At 38.9% G+C, this 18,185-nt stretch overlaps 1 protein-coding gene across 1 annotated transcript in view; it reads right to left on the bottom strand.

The window, feature by feature from the left end:
• Positions 1-7,356: 7,356 nt before the first annotated feature.
• The window catches only part of syne3 (spectrin repeat containing, nuclear envelope family member 3), a 66,038-nt gene continuing 55,209 nt past the window's right edge, over positions 7,357-18,185 (bottom strand). Inside the window, exons 15-17 of the mRNA XM_053433804.1 lie at positions 17,513-17,656; positions 15,149-15,334; positions 7,357-10,422 (exon numbers count right to left, since the gene is read on the bottom strand). Coding sequence (XP_053289779.1) covers positions 10,240-10,422; positions 15,149-15,334; positions 17,513-17,656 — 513 coding nt within the window. The 3' untranslated portion in view covers positions 7,357-10,239. The remainder of the gene's footprint in view (positions 10,423-15,148; positions 15,335-17,512; positions 17,657-18,185) is intronic.

The raw sequence follows: 18,185 nt of genomic DNA, 5'->3' as shown, positions 1-18,185 counted from the left end.
TTTATATTTATATATATATATTTTTTTGTTGTTTTTATATTGTGATGGAAATTCATCTTGAGATTTGAAATAATGAAATTCTCAGACTGGAGTTGCCATTGAGTCTTTATAATAGTAAGCTCTGCAGAGTTTACACAACAAGCACGGGTGCTCAGGATGGAACAACTGGCTGCAAGTGTGAAAAAGCCAGGACTTATACAAAGACGCGTTTCACAAGATAATATGCAAAACAGAAGACATGCCAGAACTAATACAAAGAGGTGCCTCATAAAACTTAATATGAAAAAGATATGAAATCCTCCTCTGTGTCTATCTGCTGTGTCCGTCCGCTGTAGCAAACTCCCTGTTTGCCAAGGCCACAGCAGTGAGACAACTGGTCAGTTGAATTTTCCCTTACACTATATATATATATTTTATTGTACTATCCACTCCAGCAGCACAAGAACACTTTCTCCTGGACACTGACACAATCACATCATTGCATTCCATTCCTGTATCTGTAAATATTTTCTCTATATGTGATTTTTGTATGTATGTCAGTGAGGTGTTTAAGTGTATAAACTACTGGATGATCTAAATTTCCCACGGGATTAATAAAGAATCCATCTATCTATCTTTACCCATAATGCCCATGTGTGCAGGAATCCAGATGAAGGTGACGATAGTGCCTTGTTTAACTAGTCTTGCATGTATTTCCGTAATTTCACTGAGTAGGTCTTGGTGATTATTGGATTTACCTAGCTTAAGACTGTGCCGGGCTGATGCTGAGTCACTGCAGATCAGAACTCTGTTCGGTTTAGCTTAAGAGACCCATTGATCTGCAGAGCCAGAGCGCCCCTCCCGTTCCACATGTGCACACACAGTTTTCCCAAATCTCCATGGAATAATGTAATCAGTTATTCAATGCTAAAGCAGTTAGGTTTAGTAGCATCACTGTAGCTGTTCTTCCTATAAGGTATAGAAAGGGGGAGGTTGCCAGTTGTTTAGAAAGAGGCTGTGATTGATCCTATCAAGCAACCAAGGAAGGATCCATCAAATTAAATGAACTGTAGGCCAATAGCATTGACATCATATAAGGGAAATGTAACAGAAAGATTAGTATTTTATATGAAAAGCAGAGGAATCTTATCTCACCATCAGAGTGGATTTAGGAGGGGAAGAGGGAACATGGACCCGGTCATATGTTTGGAAACAGAAGTTAAGAGTCTGTAATGGCAGGTTTGTTTTTAAGTTAGAAAAGGCATATGATATGGTTTAAAAAAGGGGATTAATGATTAAATTAAACATGATAGGAGTAGAAGGTAGGACATATGACTGGATAAGATATTTTTTATTTGATAGGTCTATTTAAGTATGGGGAGCTTTATCAGGAAGGTATATAGTGACAAATGTCACTCCTCAGGCCATTGCCATTAGTCCAATATTGTTTTCCATTATGATAAATGATGTTTTCTGGCAAGTTTAGGGTGATTTGGGGCAGTATCTCTTTGTTGACAATGGAGCCTTTTGGAAAAGGGGAAGGAATAATAATCATATTAAGGGAAAGTACAAGAGGCAATTAATTAGTGTTAACAGGAAAGAGAGGTGTTGAAACACAGCTGAGTATGTATGGACAAAGAACACAAGTGAAAGTCTTCGGGTTTTTGAGTTTGGTGTGACGCTCAGCTCACATGGAATAAACAGATGGAGCGTTTTGCATGGAACAGTATAAAAGTAGCCACAGACATAAGCTACATAAATATTTTTCTTCTTCTTTGTTCGGCTTATTCCCTGTCGGGCTGAGATGGGAAGAAGAAGAAGAAGAAGAAGATGTATCCCTTATTTCTATTAATAAACAATAATCTGTCTTTTTCTGTTACAAACATTACTTGTCATTTCTGTATAGTAATATTAACCGTTAACATACATATACATATATGTTCAAGTTTTTCTCTTTTGTTAGTTATTCATTACATTCAGTGTCTCCCTTCCATTATAAACAGTGCTTGTCATTTAAGTATGTTTGTCTCTGGGTGTATACCTGGTCCCTCACTAGTGGGAGGGGTGGGCTTGGTGGCTCCTACACAGTTTATCTATCCTAGGTTTTATGGCTGTCAGTGCCAGACGAATGTCATTCTCCACTTGCAGACATGCTCTGTGCTTTGTTTTCAATACCTTCAATGTAGAACAGAATCGCACAGGTATGTGGTGGCAAATGGAAGAAGAGATTTCATTCCTCCGAATTTTAGATGCCAAGGTGGTATTCAGTGGTTGTGGCAGTTTTGCAGCTTCAGTCTGGTTGTATGATGGTCTTTTTCTTTTAAAAAAATGGGTACATTTTTGCATTTAGCAGGAGGTAGTTAGCTATTTTCAGGCACACAGCAACTTTCTGATGCAGTGGCTTCTGGATTCTTATTGGCTTGAGCGGTGTGTGGTTTTTCTTAATTAAAAGATTAGAAGAATTAGAAGAAAAAAAAATTGGCATCCATCGACACATATATTTTGATATGCACTGATTAATAACATATAAAAAACATTTTTTATTTAATATTTAATGATACAAATATTTATTGTCACATTGTCCCCCCTTTTCCCTTATAGTTTCCGCGCCCCCCTGGCGCCCCTCCTGGGGGTCGGGACCCCCACTTTGAAAAGTGGTCTATAAAACACTTTCCCAAAGAAAAAACAACCACAAACACAAATAATGAACACATTTGGGTGAGTGAAGCGAAAAAGTGACATTTCCCCAAACCAGGCTAGCAGATCCAATTATTTTGGGTGACAGAAAGATCAGGATCAGTTTCTGTCACCCTCCAGTTACCTACCACCATGAAAAATATAGTCATCCTACAATATAGGGCTCTAATCATTATTATACATTTACCTGTAATAGAAAACAAGTTATCCTTAGATTCAACTTCTCCGTAATAGGGAGATTTGATCAAAGGAATCTATCAGAAAGAGGGGTGGTGGGCTGCTCTGCATTGAAAACTATCTCAACTATGCAACTTAAATGGACCAGACAGTTGTCAAAAGGAGATATTATGAGCAGCCAAAACACAATGTGAACTGGAAGCTGTCGTTTAGGACCAATATTAAAATAAATGGAAGGCAGCCTTTGACTTTATCTATCAGTTAAATAATTCCAAAAAGAAAGAAAAAAACCTGGAAGCAATGGTTGTTTTTTAACGCAAAATATCTGCCCACTCAAATCTGATAAAAGAGTATAGTTAACATGTTAAAGCTCTGTATAATGTAAAGTATTATAAGAGTGTCTGTGTGTGATGAACGCGTGCTGGCTATACGGGTCTATTTTCATTTGTGATATGAGAGTGTGTACGATGTAGAGTTCAGGTTTAATATTTAGACTCAGCAAGCATGTCAGAGTTTGCATGCATGTGAGACATGTATATAAATGTGTATGTGAAGCACAGGTGCATACAGCAGACATAAAAATCACCATAGTAGTCCAAAAATATTTCTGAATGTCCCAATCCTACGGAAAAAAGAGAGAGAAAAAAACAGATGTGTAGACACTTGAAGGTGCAGTCCTGGTTGTTGTGTGTAAAGCACAGGCTGGATGTGAAGCGCATCTGGAAGCGAATCCCTCACGCAATTAGACACAGCCACACATAATTGAATTCCCGTCAGGTCTGCCTCACCTGGGCTGACAAGTCCTGCCAAATGTAGATTTTGTTTCTTTTTTTACAACATTTTGCATTCTCCTTCACTGCTGCCATGACCCTCTGTTTGTCAGAGAAATTAGGCAGCTCGATTATCACCAGTCTTGTGTACTTTTCCTTGAGGGGGCCGAGACATCTGTGTGCTCTGTTGATGTTAATTAACCCTTTTTTGTTTGAAGACCCAGAAAATTGAACTGGTTGCTATCACTCCGTGCCTTCTTTCAATCTGATTATCCTACTGTTTTCTCTGCGGCTCTCACCATCCTCTGCTCATTGTGACAGAGTTTTCACTTCTATTTCGAGAACCGAAATCTTATTAGACAGAGAAGAAGCGTGGTCCTCACTATCCGAAATGAGTGCTTCTGCCTCTGTTCAAACTCAATCACAGAGAGGGCCAAAATTAAAAACTGGGAATATGTCGAGAGCCAAACAGGGTCAACATTTATAAAAAGGATAGACAGGATATTGAATAAAGTGCAAAAAGAAACCCTAACCCTTTTATGTACATTTGCCAGAGCCAGATTTTTGGCCTCTTTTCTTGGCTGCAAGTTAATTAATGTTTTGGGTCAGGTTCTGTGCTGTGGAAACCCTCAAGATTGAGTGAAGGTGTTTATCAGTGAGACGACTCCTGTGTGGATTTTTGTTCTTCTTCATCACAGAGAAAAGTGTGTGGCTGAACTTGGCGGGGCAGGCACTGGGATCTCTGCAACGTTGAGTAAAATAATTTAATAGCACCAAATACTCAGCAGTTTAGGGTGAGGGTGAGGGGTGCTCACGCCGTGTGAGTCTAGCCAGACATTGTGCAGAGCCCTTTAAACTCGGCCTGGCTCTCTGGCAAGATGGAGAGATAAAGAAGGAAGAAAAAAGTGAGAGAGAGATAAGCCTGAGAGACACTGTGAACTTGACGGGGCAGGCACTGGGATCTCTGGAACGCTGGGAAAATCATATCATTACATACTCTGAGAGTGAGTGGATTGGAGAGGAGTGCTCGCTCACTCCGTGTGCGTCTAGCCGGGCATTGCCCAATGTGGCACGGCCTATGGAGCTTTCTTTTCACAGAAAAAAGTGTGCTTCATATTTACAGGCAGGCCAGAGAGACATAGACACATGATATTTTATTTTTTTCGATTTTTGTTTCCATTAATGATGTTTGTTTTTCACCATACTCAACAGGACTGTGTTGGCTGTGGAATCATTCAGGTTTCTGGGATCCACAATCTCCCGGAACCTGAAGTGGGAACCCAACATAAATACAGTCATCAAGAAGGCCCAGCAGAGGTTGTACTTCCTGCGCCAGCTTAGGAAGCACAACCTGCCTCAGGAGCTGCTGATCCTGTTTTACACTGCAGTCATCGAGTCTGTTCTCTGCACATCCATAACTGTCTGGTTTGGATCGGCCACTGAATTGGATAAAAATAGACTCCAACGGACAGTCAGGTCTGCAGGAAAGATCATCGGTGCCAACCTGCCCACCATCCAGGACCTGTACACCTCCAGAGTCAGGAAACGGGCAGGAAAGATCACTGCAGACCCCTCTCACTCTGGACACAACCTTTTCCAACTCTTCCCCTCTGGTAGGCGCTACAGATCTCTGTTCACCAAAACCACCAGACACAAAAACAGTTTTCTTCCCCCTCGCCAACCCACTCTGGCACTGTGCAATAACTCTGGATCCTTATAATAACCAACAGTTACTCCCGAAATTATATTATATTATAAATAATATATATTATAATTATATTTAATTATGTTTACTTATTTCACCCTCACTGGATAATTGTAATATGCACACCTGCACTTCTTTTCTTAGACCGTCGCACTGTTCGGACTGTTTGTATTGTTTTGTTTTGCTTTGTTTTGTTTTGTTATGTTTGTTTTTGTGATGTGTATTCTGTGTAAGCACCTGACAGCCACTTTACCGAGTCAAATTCCCTGTTTGTGCAAACTTACTTGGCCAATAAACCTGATTCTGACTATGATGAGTCTAAGTTGTCTTTTTGTTATATTTATTTCTTTGATTTGGGCAGCATCCCGCTGACTTTTCTTTCTATCAGGTTGTAACAGTCTTGATGACCAATCAAAGCTCTTTCCATAGCATTGCTGGGATGTAGCACACACAGGGAGACACATTTATGCAGTACAGCAGGAGTTGAGCACAGTGAGGACAGCAAAAAGTGACTGCAAAGAGGAGGACATTGTGACTAGTCTGAGGATAGAACGACTAGATAAAAAAATACAGTGCACTTAATAGACAGGCATCCAACAGGATAATTTGATTACTGCCAAATGGAGGCTTAGAGAATGAAAAAAGCAGAAGACGGAAATTGCAAAGCATGAAGTGGAAGAACTGGCTTGGAAATAGTATTTACCATGGAAATAGGGAGTATACACCATTATCTAAGGAAGCCAGGATTGGACAAAATAATTAAATATGACTCTTCACATTCAAACACAGTAGTTTGCCACCAAGAAGAAGGAAAAGCTATCAATTATCACGGTAATCAGAGATACAGTAGATGGTGGTAATGCCCCTTGATGTTGATTGCCACCCGCCAATATATCGTACGAAGAAGAAGAAGAAGAAGAAGAAGATGATGATGAAGATGATGATGATGATGATGATGATGATGAGGATGATGATGATGATGATGATGATGATGATGATGATGATCCCCAGCCTGGCCCATGTGATGTTTCTTTCAAGTTTGCCTAGCAGCTGGTGCATGGTGTTGGGGTCAGGGCTGTCATGTCATACCTGTTGGCCCTGATATAACCCCAGACTTTTGTTGCCCACCACCCACTACCCATTTTGAAGCTCCGATAATCACCTCCATATCCATGGTAAATAATAATAGATGTAGATAATACATCTTACTGAACTAACTGAATTTTAAATTATTTTTTAATTGAAGAGGCTTCTTCAGTTCAGTTTGCCTGGTGTTATCAGTAAATAATAGATTCATGTCATTTTCCCGCGCATATCTCGTTGCTAGAACTTCCGTAAGATTGCCAGCGGGGCTATGTAACCTAAACAAATTTAGACCTGATGTTTTGTCAAGATTCTTCTTATCTTTTTGTTCATAATCCTTGTAAAACGCTAGTCCAATGTCTCTGCCATTTTTTTGTTATTCTCTCGGTTCACTGCTGATCCCTACTAAAACTTCACTCAACTTTACTCTGAAGTTTTTGATGTTCAGATGCTTTGCTGTGGAGTGCTAGAGTTTTTGGGCCACATCTGCATGATTTTGCAGAGGATATTCACTCTAAACATGTACAATTTTGCAAAACTTTTGCTGAAATTAAATATTATAAATATACATTGACATAAAACATGAGCAACCTCCTGTGATAGAGAATAACGCACACGCGCAGCAGTTGAAAACTGATCTAATCTGTTCAGTTTACCTTTCACCGGAAACATGAGTGTGTTCAATTAATGGAGCTCTTTTAGCACGTTAATGCAAAACTCTGCTGACATGAAAAACTATGTGGGTGTACTTATGTTAACTGCCGCTGTTTTAAAGGCAAAGGGTAGTCGCAACAAATTCTGATTTGATTTGGTTATTGTTTGTTTGTTGAAATTGTACTGATTGAAATTAGTTGAAAAATACAAACGACTACAGGTCAGAACCATTAACCATACAACAAAAGTGAAATTATCATATTCTTGAAACACAATACAAAAATACACAGCTCAGAATAGGTAAATAGATTTATTGCATCAGGTTAAAAATAACATTGTTTAAATACAAGTTCTTTCAAACAGTTTTTTATCCTATTTCAAACCTTTAAATAAAGATCATCTTTTTCTTCTTCAAAAAGTTCTAACTTGACATTCTTCTTCATAAGCAATAGCTAAAACTGACAGCAGGCACTGGCATATAGGTCATCTTTGCATAACATTTGTAGTCCAACAAATGTGACATTCGAATTTTGCTTTTATCTATTTGATTGTCTCACACACACTGACCAGTTGTGCTCAGGATATTCATGTCATTTTTTTTGTGACATAAGATATAATTTTGTCCAGGCATTGCATAGTCTTCTTTAAAGGGACACTTGATTTCGCATGTAATACTACATTAACATGCATGACAGGACTAAGCTTTATATTTAGCATGGATATATAAACGCTATATAGTACACAAGTGGTTTATTAAGCTATATACTGAATAACTACATATGGTTATGGCACAGAGTACAAGCGACCTAGGCATACATACAAATCTGAGGCCATGATAAATAAATACCGCTTTTCAATTCGTGGTAAGTCTGTTAACTTTAAAGGTGCTGCATATAGCATATTTCTACATTTTAAAAGCACTCAACATTGCCATACACACCATAGGCTTGTTGGTGATAATGTATATGATATTAATTCTGTGTTTCCACTTCTGATGTAAGGTCGGATCAAGCTAATGAATATCTGTGCTTTGCTTGATCTATGTTGGCAGTTATCTGCATCTGAATTATAATTTGAAAGTTAGTCATCCAGGTCATGGTATCTTCATAAGTTACAAGTGTGCATAAGCAACTGGTCCTGCTTTTGTTTCTTGGAGATGTTTCACCTTTCATTGAAGACGCTTCTGAAGAAGCTTCTTAGGAAACCTCTTAGATGTGAGGTAAAATGCCTATGTACACATATACACACATGTACAACTCCTGAAGGTAAAGTTTTTAATTCTCAAACTTAGATTTTTGAAACAATGGCACCAACAGTTTTGTAACCAAATTGAATCTACATTATATTATTGCATAGCAATATCTAGGCAGTGGGGTCTTATTTATTTATGTGAGATTTACAATTATGTCTAAACTGAAGCAGAATTTAACAAGTACTTACACACATACCCTTACAAGTGTGAAGTTGCACAATGCACAAAGGCTCTATTGCTGTATCAAGATACTCATAATGAGTCGCTAAATGAGATTTATACAAACAGTGCAAAGACTGTTTTAGGGACTTTTATCATTGCACCTCTTCTATCTATCATTTATCTATTTATTTTATCAATCAGATATTTGCCTAATTTGGATGTCTTTGACTTATTGTGTCTCAATGTCTTCTTGATATCAGAATGTCCCCATGGGAATGAATTAAGTATCTGTCTTTAAATGTCAAATCTGTATTACTATATCACTTAATATAGATAAACAACCCAAAAAAGGGAAACTAACAGTCTATGTGATCGTGTGTTGAGGTGATGGGAGTGTGCTTTTAGGAGTGTGCCTGGTGTGAAGAGAAATGGAATATAAGATTTAATACAAGCTATACATATGCGGATTTGCATAAAATATTGTTGTTCAGGTATAGGCATAAACAGCACACTGGTCAACAAAAATGTCAGAGGCAAAGGTGTATTGCTTTGTAAATGTTTTCACTGGTGGATTAGGCTGTGAAAATGTTCTATCACCATGCTCAAACCTAAATAGCATCCCAGGAAAGAAAAGTAACAGCTTTCATGAGGTGGTTGTACAGTTAAAAAGAGCTTCAAAGAAATAACTAATATAAATTGCTTTAGTCTTACTGAAACATGAATAGATTTTTCACTTTCCTCTTGTGTGTTACATTGTAGTCCTGCCGATACTTGTCACTGACTGTCATGTGATGTAATGTCAGTCTGGCACATCCCCTAACACAGGCAACTAAAGCAAGAGCGGGGATTACATTTCCTACCTATCTCAACAAAGCCAATGTAGCCAATCAGAGAAGACTGGCCTTTATCAAGAGGGGGCCTCAAAGAGACAGGAGCTTAAACAAGAAAATACGATGAGCGGCAGAAATGGACAGAATACGGAAAGCAATGTGTTTTCTGATCATTAGAGCATATAAAGCTTTATAAGTAATGACCTAATATAACATGATGAACCTGAATGAGTATGTTTCCTTTAAATAGATGCAGATTAGCTGTTTGAAATCTCTGCTAATATTACAGAGTTCTTAAAGTCTTATATGCAAGACCACAAAATAATTTTGAGCACTGATTTTACGATTTGACTAACAACCACATTTGAATTTTTTGCAGACATAGAACTAGAAACTAATAAAAATTGACATTAGGTTGTAAATATTAAATGTTCCAGTCATATCTTACAGTATATGGAAATTCCTAAAATGAGTATGGGATTTAGAATTGAAATACAGTCTTGTTAATCCTTTGTGGTAGGTATTATGATATGCTTTTAAAGTCCAACGGAACAGACATTTGACAAAGCAGCCAAGAATGTATGAATGCAGGGTGCATACATGGTTGGTTTGGTTATTCCAGGTAATGTTAAGTCCATCCTTGTAGAAATAATATAAAAGGATAAAAAATATTAATCTTTAGTTCCTTAAAAGATAATATATACTGAAATTAGTTTAAGAGTACTGGTAGTGAAACTACTATTAAAAACGAATATAATCACAAGAACAAAGGGTTTGAAGTGGCACAGCCTTTATATTGAACTGAAATATTAAGGTTGTGTCTTGTTATTTGTGGTGTAATAGTCATGCATGATGATCAAAGGGCAGGCGAATGTGGAACCTCAATAATTACAGTTAAAATGTTCTACATAAGCCATGGCTGTAAGATGGTTATGTGGGTGGAGGTCCGTCATAGCGAAGCATGATGTTGAAGGATCGGGCAAAGTTGTTGGAGAACGAGCAGCTGTTGCCTTCATCCATGAGGGGCAGGAGGAACAACAGGAGCAGCAGTGCCAGTAGAGGGATCCATAGAATAAAAGCCAGCCGACATACCCGCTGCAACAACCCGGGCTTCTGCAACAACAGCAGCAACACAGGGTTAAAACACATTATACACTCAAATTGCATTAAATTGAAGCATCTGGCTAGGCTGCCACCTAGCCAGAAGAAGGGTACTGTTTTCCTCTCCATCTGTGCGTTTATGAAATCAGGAGTGATGTAAGTAATACAGATGTAAAGTTATGTACAGAAAAGTAGATACAAATATATATACAGGACAAGGTTGCAGCAGATGAATAAATACTGTACTGTATGAAAATACATATGCAGCAGATAAATATAAATATATAGAGATAATGGGTTGTTAAGGTGAATACTGATATGAAGAATAATGTACAGGACATTAGCAGCAGATGAATAATTATTTCAGTTTATTAATAAATATATTTAAAGCACATATGTAATATATGAATAAATATAACAGTGAATAAGTCAATCGAAGCAGGTAAATGAGTATAAGTGTACGGTAGCTGTTTATGAAAAAAGTTCAGTAGCTTTAGAGTCTGTGTGGGGGGATGGGGGTAAGTGAATGTCTCTCCTTGGTGGTGGTGGTGGTGGGGGGGGGGGGGGGGGGGGGGGTGCAAAAAGAGTAATTGACTTCAGTGCACCTGTTGGGGGGTGTTAGGCGTTCAACAGCCCTTGGATAAAAAGTTCTCTTCTCTTCTTAGGCCCTACCTAGTGGAGGTTCCACTGTGTGAATTTGTTTTTGTACTTCCACTGATGTCCTTGAGCTCTTTGGTAATCCAGGGTTTATTGGTGGGGAAGATTGTGACCGTTTTGCTGGGGATGATGCTGTCCACACAGAAAGAGATGTATGATGAAAATGCGTCCACCTGCTTGTTGATGTTGTTGGAGGGGTCTAAGAGGGCCATTCAGTGAATTCAAGCAGAATGATCGATGGGAGCGGACGCTGTTTACACAACTCCGTTAAGTCTGGGTCTGATTCCGCCTTTTCTTTCCCCCCTTTTTGGTAACCTTGTTTTTGTTTTGAGCGGGGTTGCCATGCTTGATTTTGTGCCTTCAGAGAGATTCCTCGGGAAACGTGTCTGTGTTCATGGTGTGATGGGGGAGAAGTCTGAGCTGCAGCAGAAAGTCTCTGGAATAAGTGACTCTTTGTCTGTCTCAGAGATGCTTAGGGTTAGGGGTTAGTCTACGGCTATCCATAATGATGGTCAGAAAAAGCAAAACGAGAGTTTGCGATGTGCTGTAATCCTGCAGTCACTGTTGAAGTAAACAACAAGAAACCCTGAGCTGGATGGAGACGAGCATAAGAAAGTTGCCACCAAAAGAAGGCGGACAAAAACAACAAAAATACACTCTATCCTGTGTTTACACAACAAGGGGAAGAACACACATTAAGTACAATGTAGGCTACAAAACAGTGCTGAACAGACAGAGAAAACTATCTTTCTGTGCAGTTTCAATGTTCATCCCTCCAATATGTCCTAGGGAGGCTGTAGTTATATTAAAAGCTAACATAAATGTCACGATAAAATCATTATGAAAAGCCATTGATACAATAAAAAAAGCTTCCCATTGCGTGGTAGGATATGTTCAACACATGTAGAGAGTATGCATTACCCCTCTGATTTTTTTCAAGATTAATGTACTCACAATAGGCAGTAAAGAGGTTGCAGGCTCCTGAAGTCAACTAATAAAACAGATGGATACCACTTGGAAAAACAGAAGTTTAACTCTATTATCTATACAACTATATGACTTATTACTCATTAAAACTGTATTTGTTTAATAACTTTTTTATTGAGGAAAATGTGCCACACTAACCACAAATGTAGCCATTTGATTTATTAAATCAGATTTAGCTTCACTTATTATGTTAAGAATATTTAAAGAAGTACACATTTTCTTGTCAGTGAGAAAGCCTGGCAAATATATGAAATCTGAGCAATAACAAGATGAAGGAAGTAGCAGCTCACCCACACAGTAAGGCTTCTACAATCTCCAATTTGTTATTCTGATAATGATGTCTACTGCCTGCATTTATCTTTCACCTTCTGTACAGTTTGTTACCAAGCCTGAATGGGAATAATTTAAAGTAAAACAGTTGCCTACATTTGCCAACATATGACAACCGAAAAAAGATTGGGGAAAGGTTTCTTTGAACAGGATTCTTGTAAATTTCCTAAAATGTATAATTTTGTCTGACTATCATAGTTATAAATGAATGCCATAATGCATTAGAGCCAAGTGGTAACATTTCATGGTAGCATATACAATTTTTTGTGACTATTAACTATCGAAACAACCTTTTGTGACTAGGCCATAATATTTTATGATGCGATATGATATCCAGTGATGCCATCAATATTAGCCTTATTTTTATTTATTTTATTCTAAATTATTTAAATTATTTGAGTTCTAATATGAGGTCTATTTAATTTCGTTATTATCTGAAATTATAACCCACATGAAAGCAACTACATGCAGCCTTGATATCATTCCTACCAAATTTCTTCAAGAGGTTATCGACACAGTTGGGCAGAGTATTTGAATAGATAGATTCTTAATAGATGCCTCCTTCCAGTTATATACATGCTCTGGTCCAAACGCTTTTAAAGAAACCTAACCTTGATCCCTCTGTTGTTAACCAAAGGCCGATCTCTAAACTAAAATAACGGCAACATTATATCACTATTTAATCAACATTTACAAGAGCAATTGTAAACAAAATATGCATGTTTTTGCAGTATTTCAAGGATCAACATTAAATTAACTTTATACAAAGTGCTAATAATATTAGCACGTAGTCTAATCACCCCATTTGCTGTTTTCTCTTCTTCTTTATTGTTCAGTGAGAGAAACCTAGTCTTTGTTGGGCATGAACAAGTGCTCTGAAGTCAGGTTGAATGTCTGAGGTGGATATGCGATGGATAGCTGACACATCATCGTCAGTGAGAGAGGATCTGTATCTGTTAAACCTCATCAAGTATGGAAAGTTCTCCTCTTTGAGAGAAGAATAAAACTCTAGCAGTGATACTGACTTAAAGATCTCTGTAGTGTATCAGACTGCAGAACAATGAGTTCGAGCTGAATAGGCACTTGCCTTGCAGTTTGCTATTTAGCTCACTCATTAGTGCAGTGTCTTCAACAGCAAATGCAAGATCTGCCATCCAGTCTACAGCTGAGAGATCTCGGATGTCCTTGCCCTTCTTTTCACAAAACTCTCGAATCTCTGGTCTCATACTCTTTTAAGCACTTTGCCCAGACTGAGCCATCTGACTGTGTGGTAACCTATCTCAACATGTTCAGTCTCGTGCTCCTCCAAAAGTGCCACAAACTGTCTGTGATTCAATGCTCTTGCCCTGATAAATTTAGTTACAACATCAGTCATTAATGTTTAGCTCGCGTTTCTGCATTTGCAGCCCGTTTCTGTAACGTGTTGTGTTGTGAAATTGATGAAGATGTCTTCTTACTTTGCTTGTGTTCTGTCGACTTGCATGTGTTTTCTTAAGTTGCAGTGCGTTGAGCTCTCAGTGCCACCGTAGATAAGGCTAGCAGAGTCACTGACTTTTTAAATCACTTCTTAAAATGTATATAGACTTGCGTTGATGTGATATTGTGTTTTTACTGTGATTTTATTATTTTGTTTACACCTTTTATTGTACTTTTTAACTTATTTTTATTGTCATTTTACTGCTTTTACAAGTTAATTTTTTTATTTACTTTCTTACTTTGTTGTCAAAGCACTTTGTAAAGTCTGTTTTTAAAAGTGCTATATAAATAAAGTTAATCATTATTATAAAAAAGCAACATTCTCTGAGATACGACTGTCATGTCACCCCATCATCAATGTCCCTAATTGTGTCTCCATCAGTGAGATCACAGCAAGTGTAAAATAAATGGAGGCTTGTTGTTTTACTGTCTGAGCACTAGATGCACAAAAAGCACTACTCCCATTTTGCTAATACATATGTGAGTGCAATTTGAGTACTATTTCGACCAAATACTTGGTAAATTGACAGTTGTGCTGTCACAGTGGAGGGTCCGTTAAGCAAAATCCATTTAGTCTTTTTCGCACCTGGCAGTGAAACAGGAGGGTTCCTACCATCGGAAAAAGTACCAAAAAAGTTAAGGATTTTTGGGGGCATTTTGCCTTTACTTGAAGGTTTACTAAAAGGTAGTTTTGGGACCTACTATTGCTGAACAATATACAGGCTTACATGTGTACCTTTAGCCTGACCACATGTCTCTTTTGTCCTGAAAAAAAAAGGAGAGCTCCAAGGACTCACACAGTCTCCCAGGTCTTCAACACCTGAGTGACTTGCAGTCAGCATTGGTCACCCTGACCACAGGCTGTAATGTCACCAGGTACCAAAAGAAATCAGTCCCCTCTGCTCTCTCTCACTAATGATTAATCAGAGTTACAAGTTGATAGAGTTGGCATATTGCCAGGAAGTAACTTAAAATTTTTGTTATAATTCAATATTAGTATATTAATATTAATACAACATATATGTTTTTCATGCATTTATTACAGTTGACATCCTGACAAAAAGTGTTTTGATAGTCAGGCTTGATAGCTTTAAAGAAAAAGTTAAGACAAAATATTGAAAAAATATCTAAAGAGAACAAAATAACACATGGTGAACAACAAGTTAATGTAAAATATGTTTGAAACAAGGCCCTTCGCCATGTTCGCGTATCTCATGAACAGGGTGTGAGATTATTCTCAACACTCTAAGCAGGCACTTTGGACTCTGAAGTGATAAGTTCTCCTCACCTTAGCATTGCTCCTAGCTCTCATGTCTCCCAGATCCTTCAGTTTGGACTTGTAGAGCATCCAGTTGTAGCGAATTTCCTCAAGACCCACATCCTCTGCTGAATCAGAACCAGACACTCTGCACTGCTTTTCCTTAAGTAACAGCTCGAACTGCTCTTGACCCCAGACCACTCCTGCCTCTAGAGCCTGCATCAGGATACAGTAGAATCACAATGGCAAATCAAAAAACACACAACAAACAGCAAAACACAACAAATAGGGAATCAACTGCAAATTACAAAACACAACAAAAAGCCAAACAGCACGACAAATATGGAATAACAACCGCAAATATCAAACACAACAACAAAAAGCAAAACACAACAACAAATAGGGAATTACAACCGCAAATCACAACAAGCTGTGCAGTGCCCCCTGGATCCCAACAGAAGTTTGCGTAGAGTTTCTTGCAACTGCTTAAAATGCTTGTTTTGTTGTTCGATCTTTGCTGTCTTCTGTAGAGTTTGTTAAGCAATTATACCTAGAGCAGTGGTTCTCAACTGGTCTGGCTTCGGGGGACCAACCTTCACCCCTTAATGACAAGCCGCAACCCAAATCGAGGAAATGCTAGAGAGGGAAATATTAACTTTTACACTCAATTATATGCATTTTAATTAAAAAACTAAAAGTGCTTCTTAAGGACACACGGTTATACAACATACATACAAATTCAGTAACTTCAGCCTTTTTTAAACAAGCTCAACATTGTTAGAGAAGTAGTTTAAAAAAGACTCAAATCATGCAGCTTTAGCTGAGAATACTCACTCACTGAATCCATGCCAACCAAGAAAACTGATCCTATTCACACTCCTTTACAATTACTGTTTATGAGTGTGAATAGACAGATTTTTTTCTCAGATTTTGTTTTTGCCCAGGCCAACCAGTTGAGAATCACTGGCCTAGAGCACCCAAATGGCTAGCAGCGGCCCTGGAAGACAGCATAATAAGAGCTGTTCAAATTATCTAAATCATCAGTTCCCAAACTGGGGTAAGCGTACCCCCAGGGGTATTCAGAGTGGTTCAGGGGGTACGTGGGGAGAACATTTGATTTGCGTTTTGCGTAGTTCACCATCTTTCGGGTCCTATCGCCACGCTCACGCTGCAGGCGAGACGGGCCGTTGGTGCGCCCGGAGCCCCGGGGGACTGGGATCCCGCCTCAGACGGCGCGTGCCGGCCCTCAGTTTCATTGCGCCACAGGGTTTCAAAACGAGCTCCGACTCGTGCGCGCTTTAGACTCCTTGGACCGTGTTTCAATACGGGTCCGGTGAGTTTGAAGAGAATTTGGACAGTTTTCATTTATGATAAATTCATTTATGATAAATTCTCAGATACTCAGATTTCACCTCTGCTCTTAGATTTTTTTGTGGAACAACCCTGTCAAAATTGCCCAAGTTGATGGTGAGTCCAGCAGGGGGAGCTAGTGGCTGTAGCTTTATGAGGTGGGGAGAAAAGGAGGTGAGGGGAAATCACCTGTAGGTTCTAATGGCAGGAGAAAACCTGATCTGCTTCAACGCTGTGTGGAATCCACTGACTGAAATTGTGGTAACTGTGCAGGTGAACGAGGTGATAAGGGAGAGACCGCAGACTATGATGATGGATTCCCTCCCAGCGTCTGAGCACAGCCTCTTTCAGCATCCTACGATGGTATGAAGATATTGCTCGTGATGGGGGCCGCTGAGTCGGCTTTCCTGTTGATCACTTTGTTTTGCACCATGAAGGCCGTGGTCACAAGGTTAAACATGCACTGTTTTCAGTAAGTGATCCTGAAAGTATGCACTGTCTGGGGGAAGAACTTAGGACAGCATTATAGGTGGCTGCCAAATTGGGAGCGAGGCAGAGTATATACTCACAGATACAAGCCCTGCATTTGAAAGAAATAATCCTGATAGCGGTGTGCAAAGTCTGCGGAGGTAGAGGCACATGAATGCACTTTCTCTACTGGTTCACTATGTGCACAAAGGAGAGGCTGTCTATGATCAGAATGTCCAGTAAATCCACAGATGAATTACAAAAAGTGTGAAATAAGATGGAGTTGTTTCTTTTATATTAACGAGCTCTGGATACTGTAGCAAAACACTGAACTAACAAACAGAACAAGATAAAACAAAGCGAACAAATGCATTTCCCAAGACATTATGGGAGATATAGGAAATAGTGATTCATGGATTTACCCTGATGACTGTAACTATAGAAGGATGTAGAAGTCTTGAACAATCCACACAAAAAGTAAACAACTACATTTAAAAGAAACCATCAGTGAGAATAACATGTAATCCACCTCCTGTTTTAGAAACCCTGCTTGATTCAATGTTAAAAGACACTTACTTCAAGTGTGTTCTGTTGGATCTTGAGTTCTTTGGCACTGAGGGTTGCTCTCTTGGTGCTGAGGATCCCTGAGAGGAGTTCATTCCCTTTGCACAGCCACGCCTCAAACTCATTCCTTCTGGATTTGCAGTGTCCTGTGTTCCCCTGCAAACCCCCAAACAACTTTGACAACACATAGAAAAGAGGACTCTTAAACAGCACACACCAACACTGTATGAGGTTAGCAGATGTTTTACATTCTTTTTGAGTATAATTCAGAATATTTGGCTGATGTGTGGACTGCAAATTAGTTAGCGGGAAATGCTCACCACAGCAAACAATTGTAACCAGATTCCTGTCCTTGTTTTTTTTTCATTTGTCATTTTATATCACAAACAACAACAAATTGCTGTAAAGGTGTTAATTGCAAAACAAAACTAATCAATGCTCTGAAGTTTAACTTGGAGCCTATGGAGAAAATGTGAATATGGTCAGAACTAGTCTTTCCCTAGCCTGGATGCCAGACGAACTTAGCCCCGCCCAAAACATTTGAGGTCGGGAAGTTCGGTCTGGCATCGCTCTGTTGGGGAGAAACTATGCCCGAAAAGAGGCTGTTCGGACCAATCAAATTGTCAGGGCGGGCTTTATACGATGATGGACAGATGATCAACAGTAACGTAATCAACCACGTCAC

This window comes from Pleuronectes platessa, chromosome 11, assembly GCF_947347685.1.
Source record: "Pleuronectes platessa chromosome 11, fPlePla1.1, whole genome shotgun sequence".
Taxonomy (NCBI): Eukaryota; Metazoa; Chordata; class Actinopteri; order Pleuronectiformes; family Pleuronectidae; genus Pleuronectes; species Pleuronectes platessa.
Note: the sequence above shows the minus strand (reverse complement) of the source record. Positions and strands in the feature narration are given on the sequence as shown.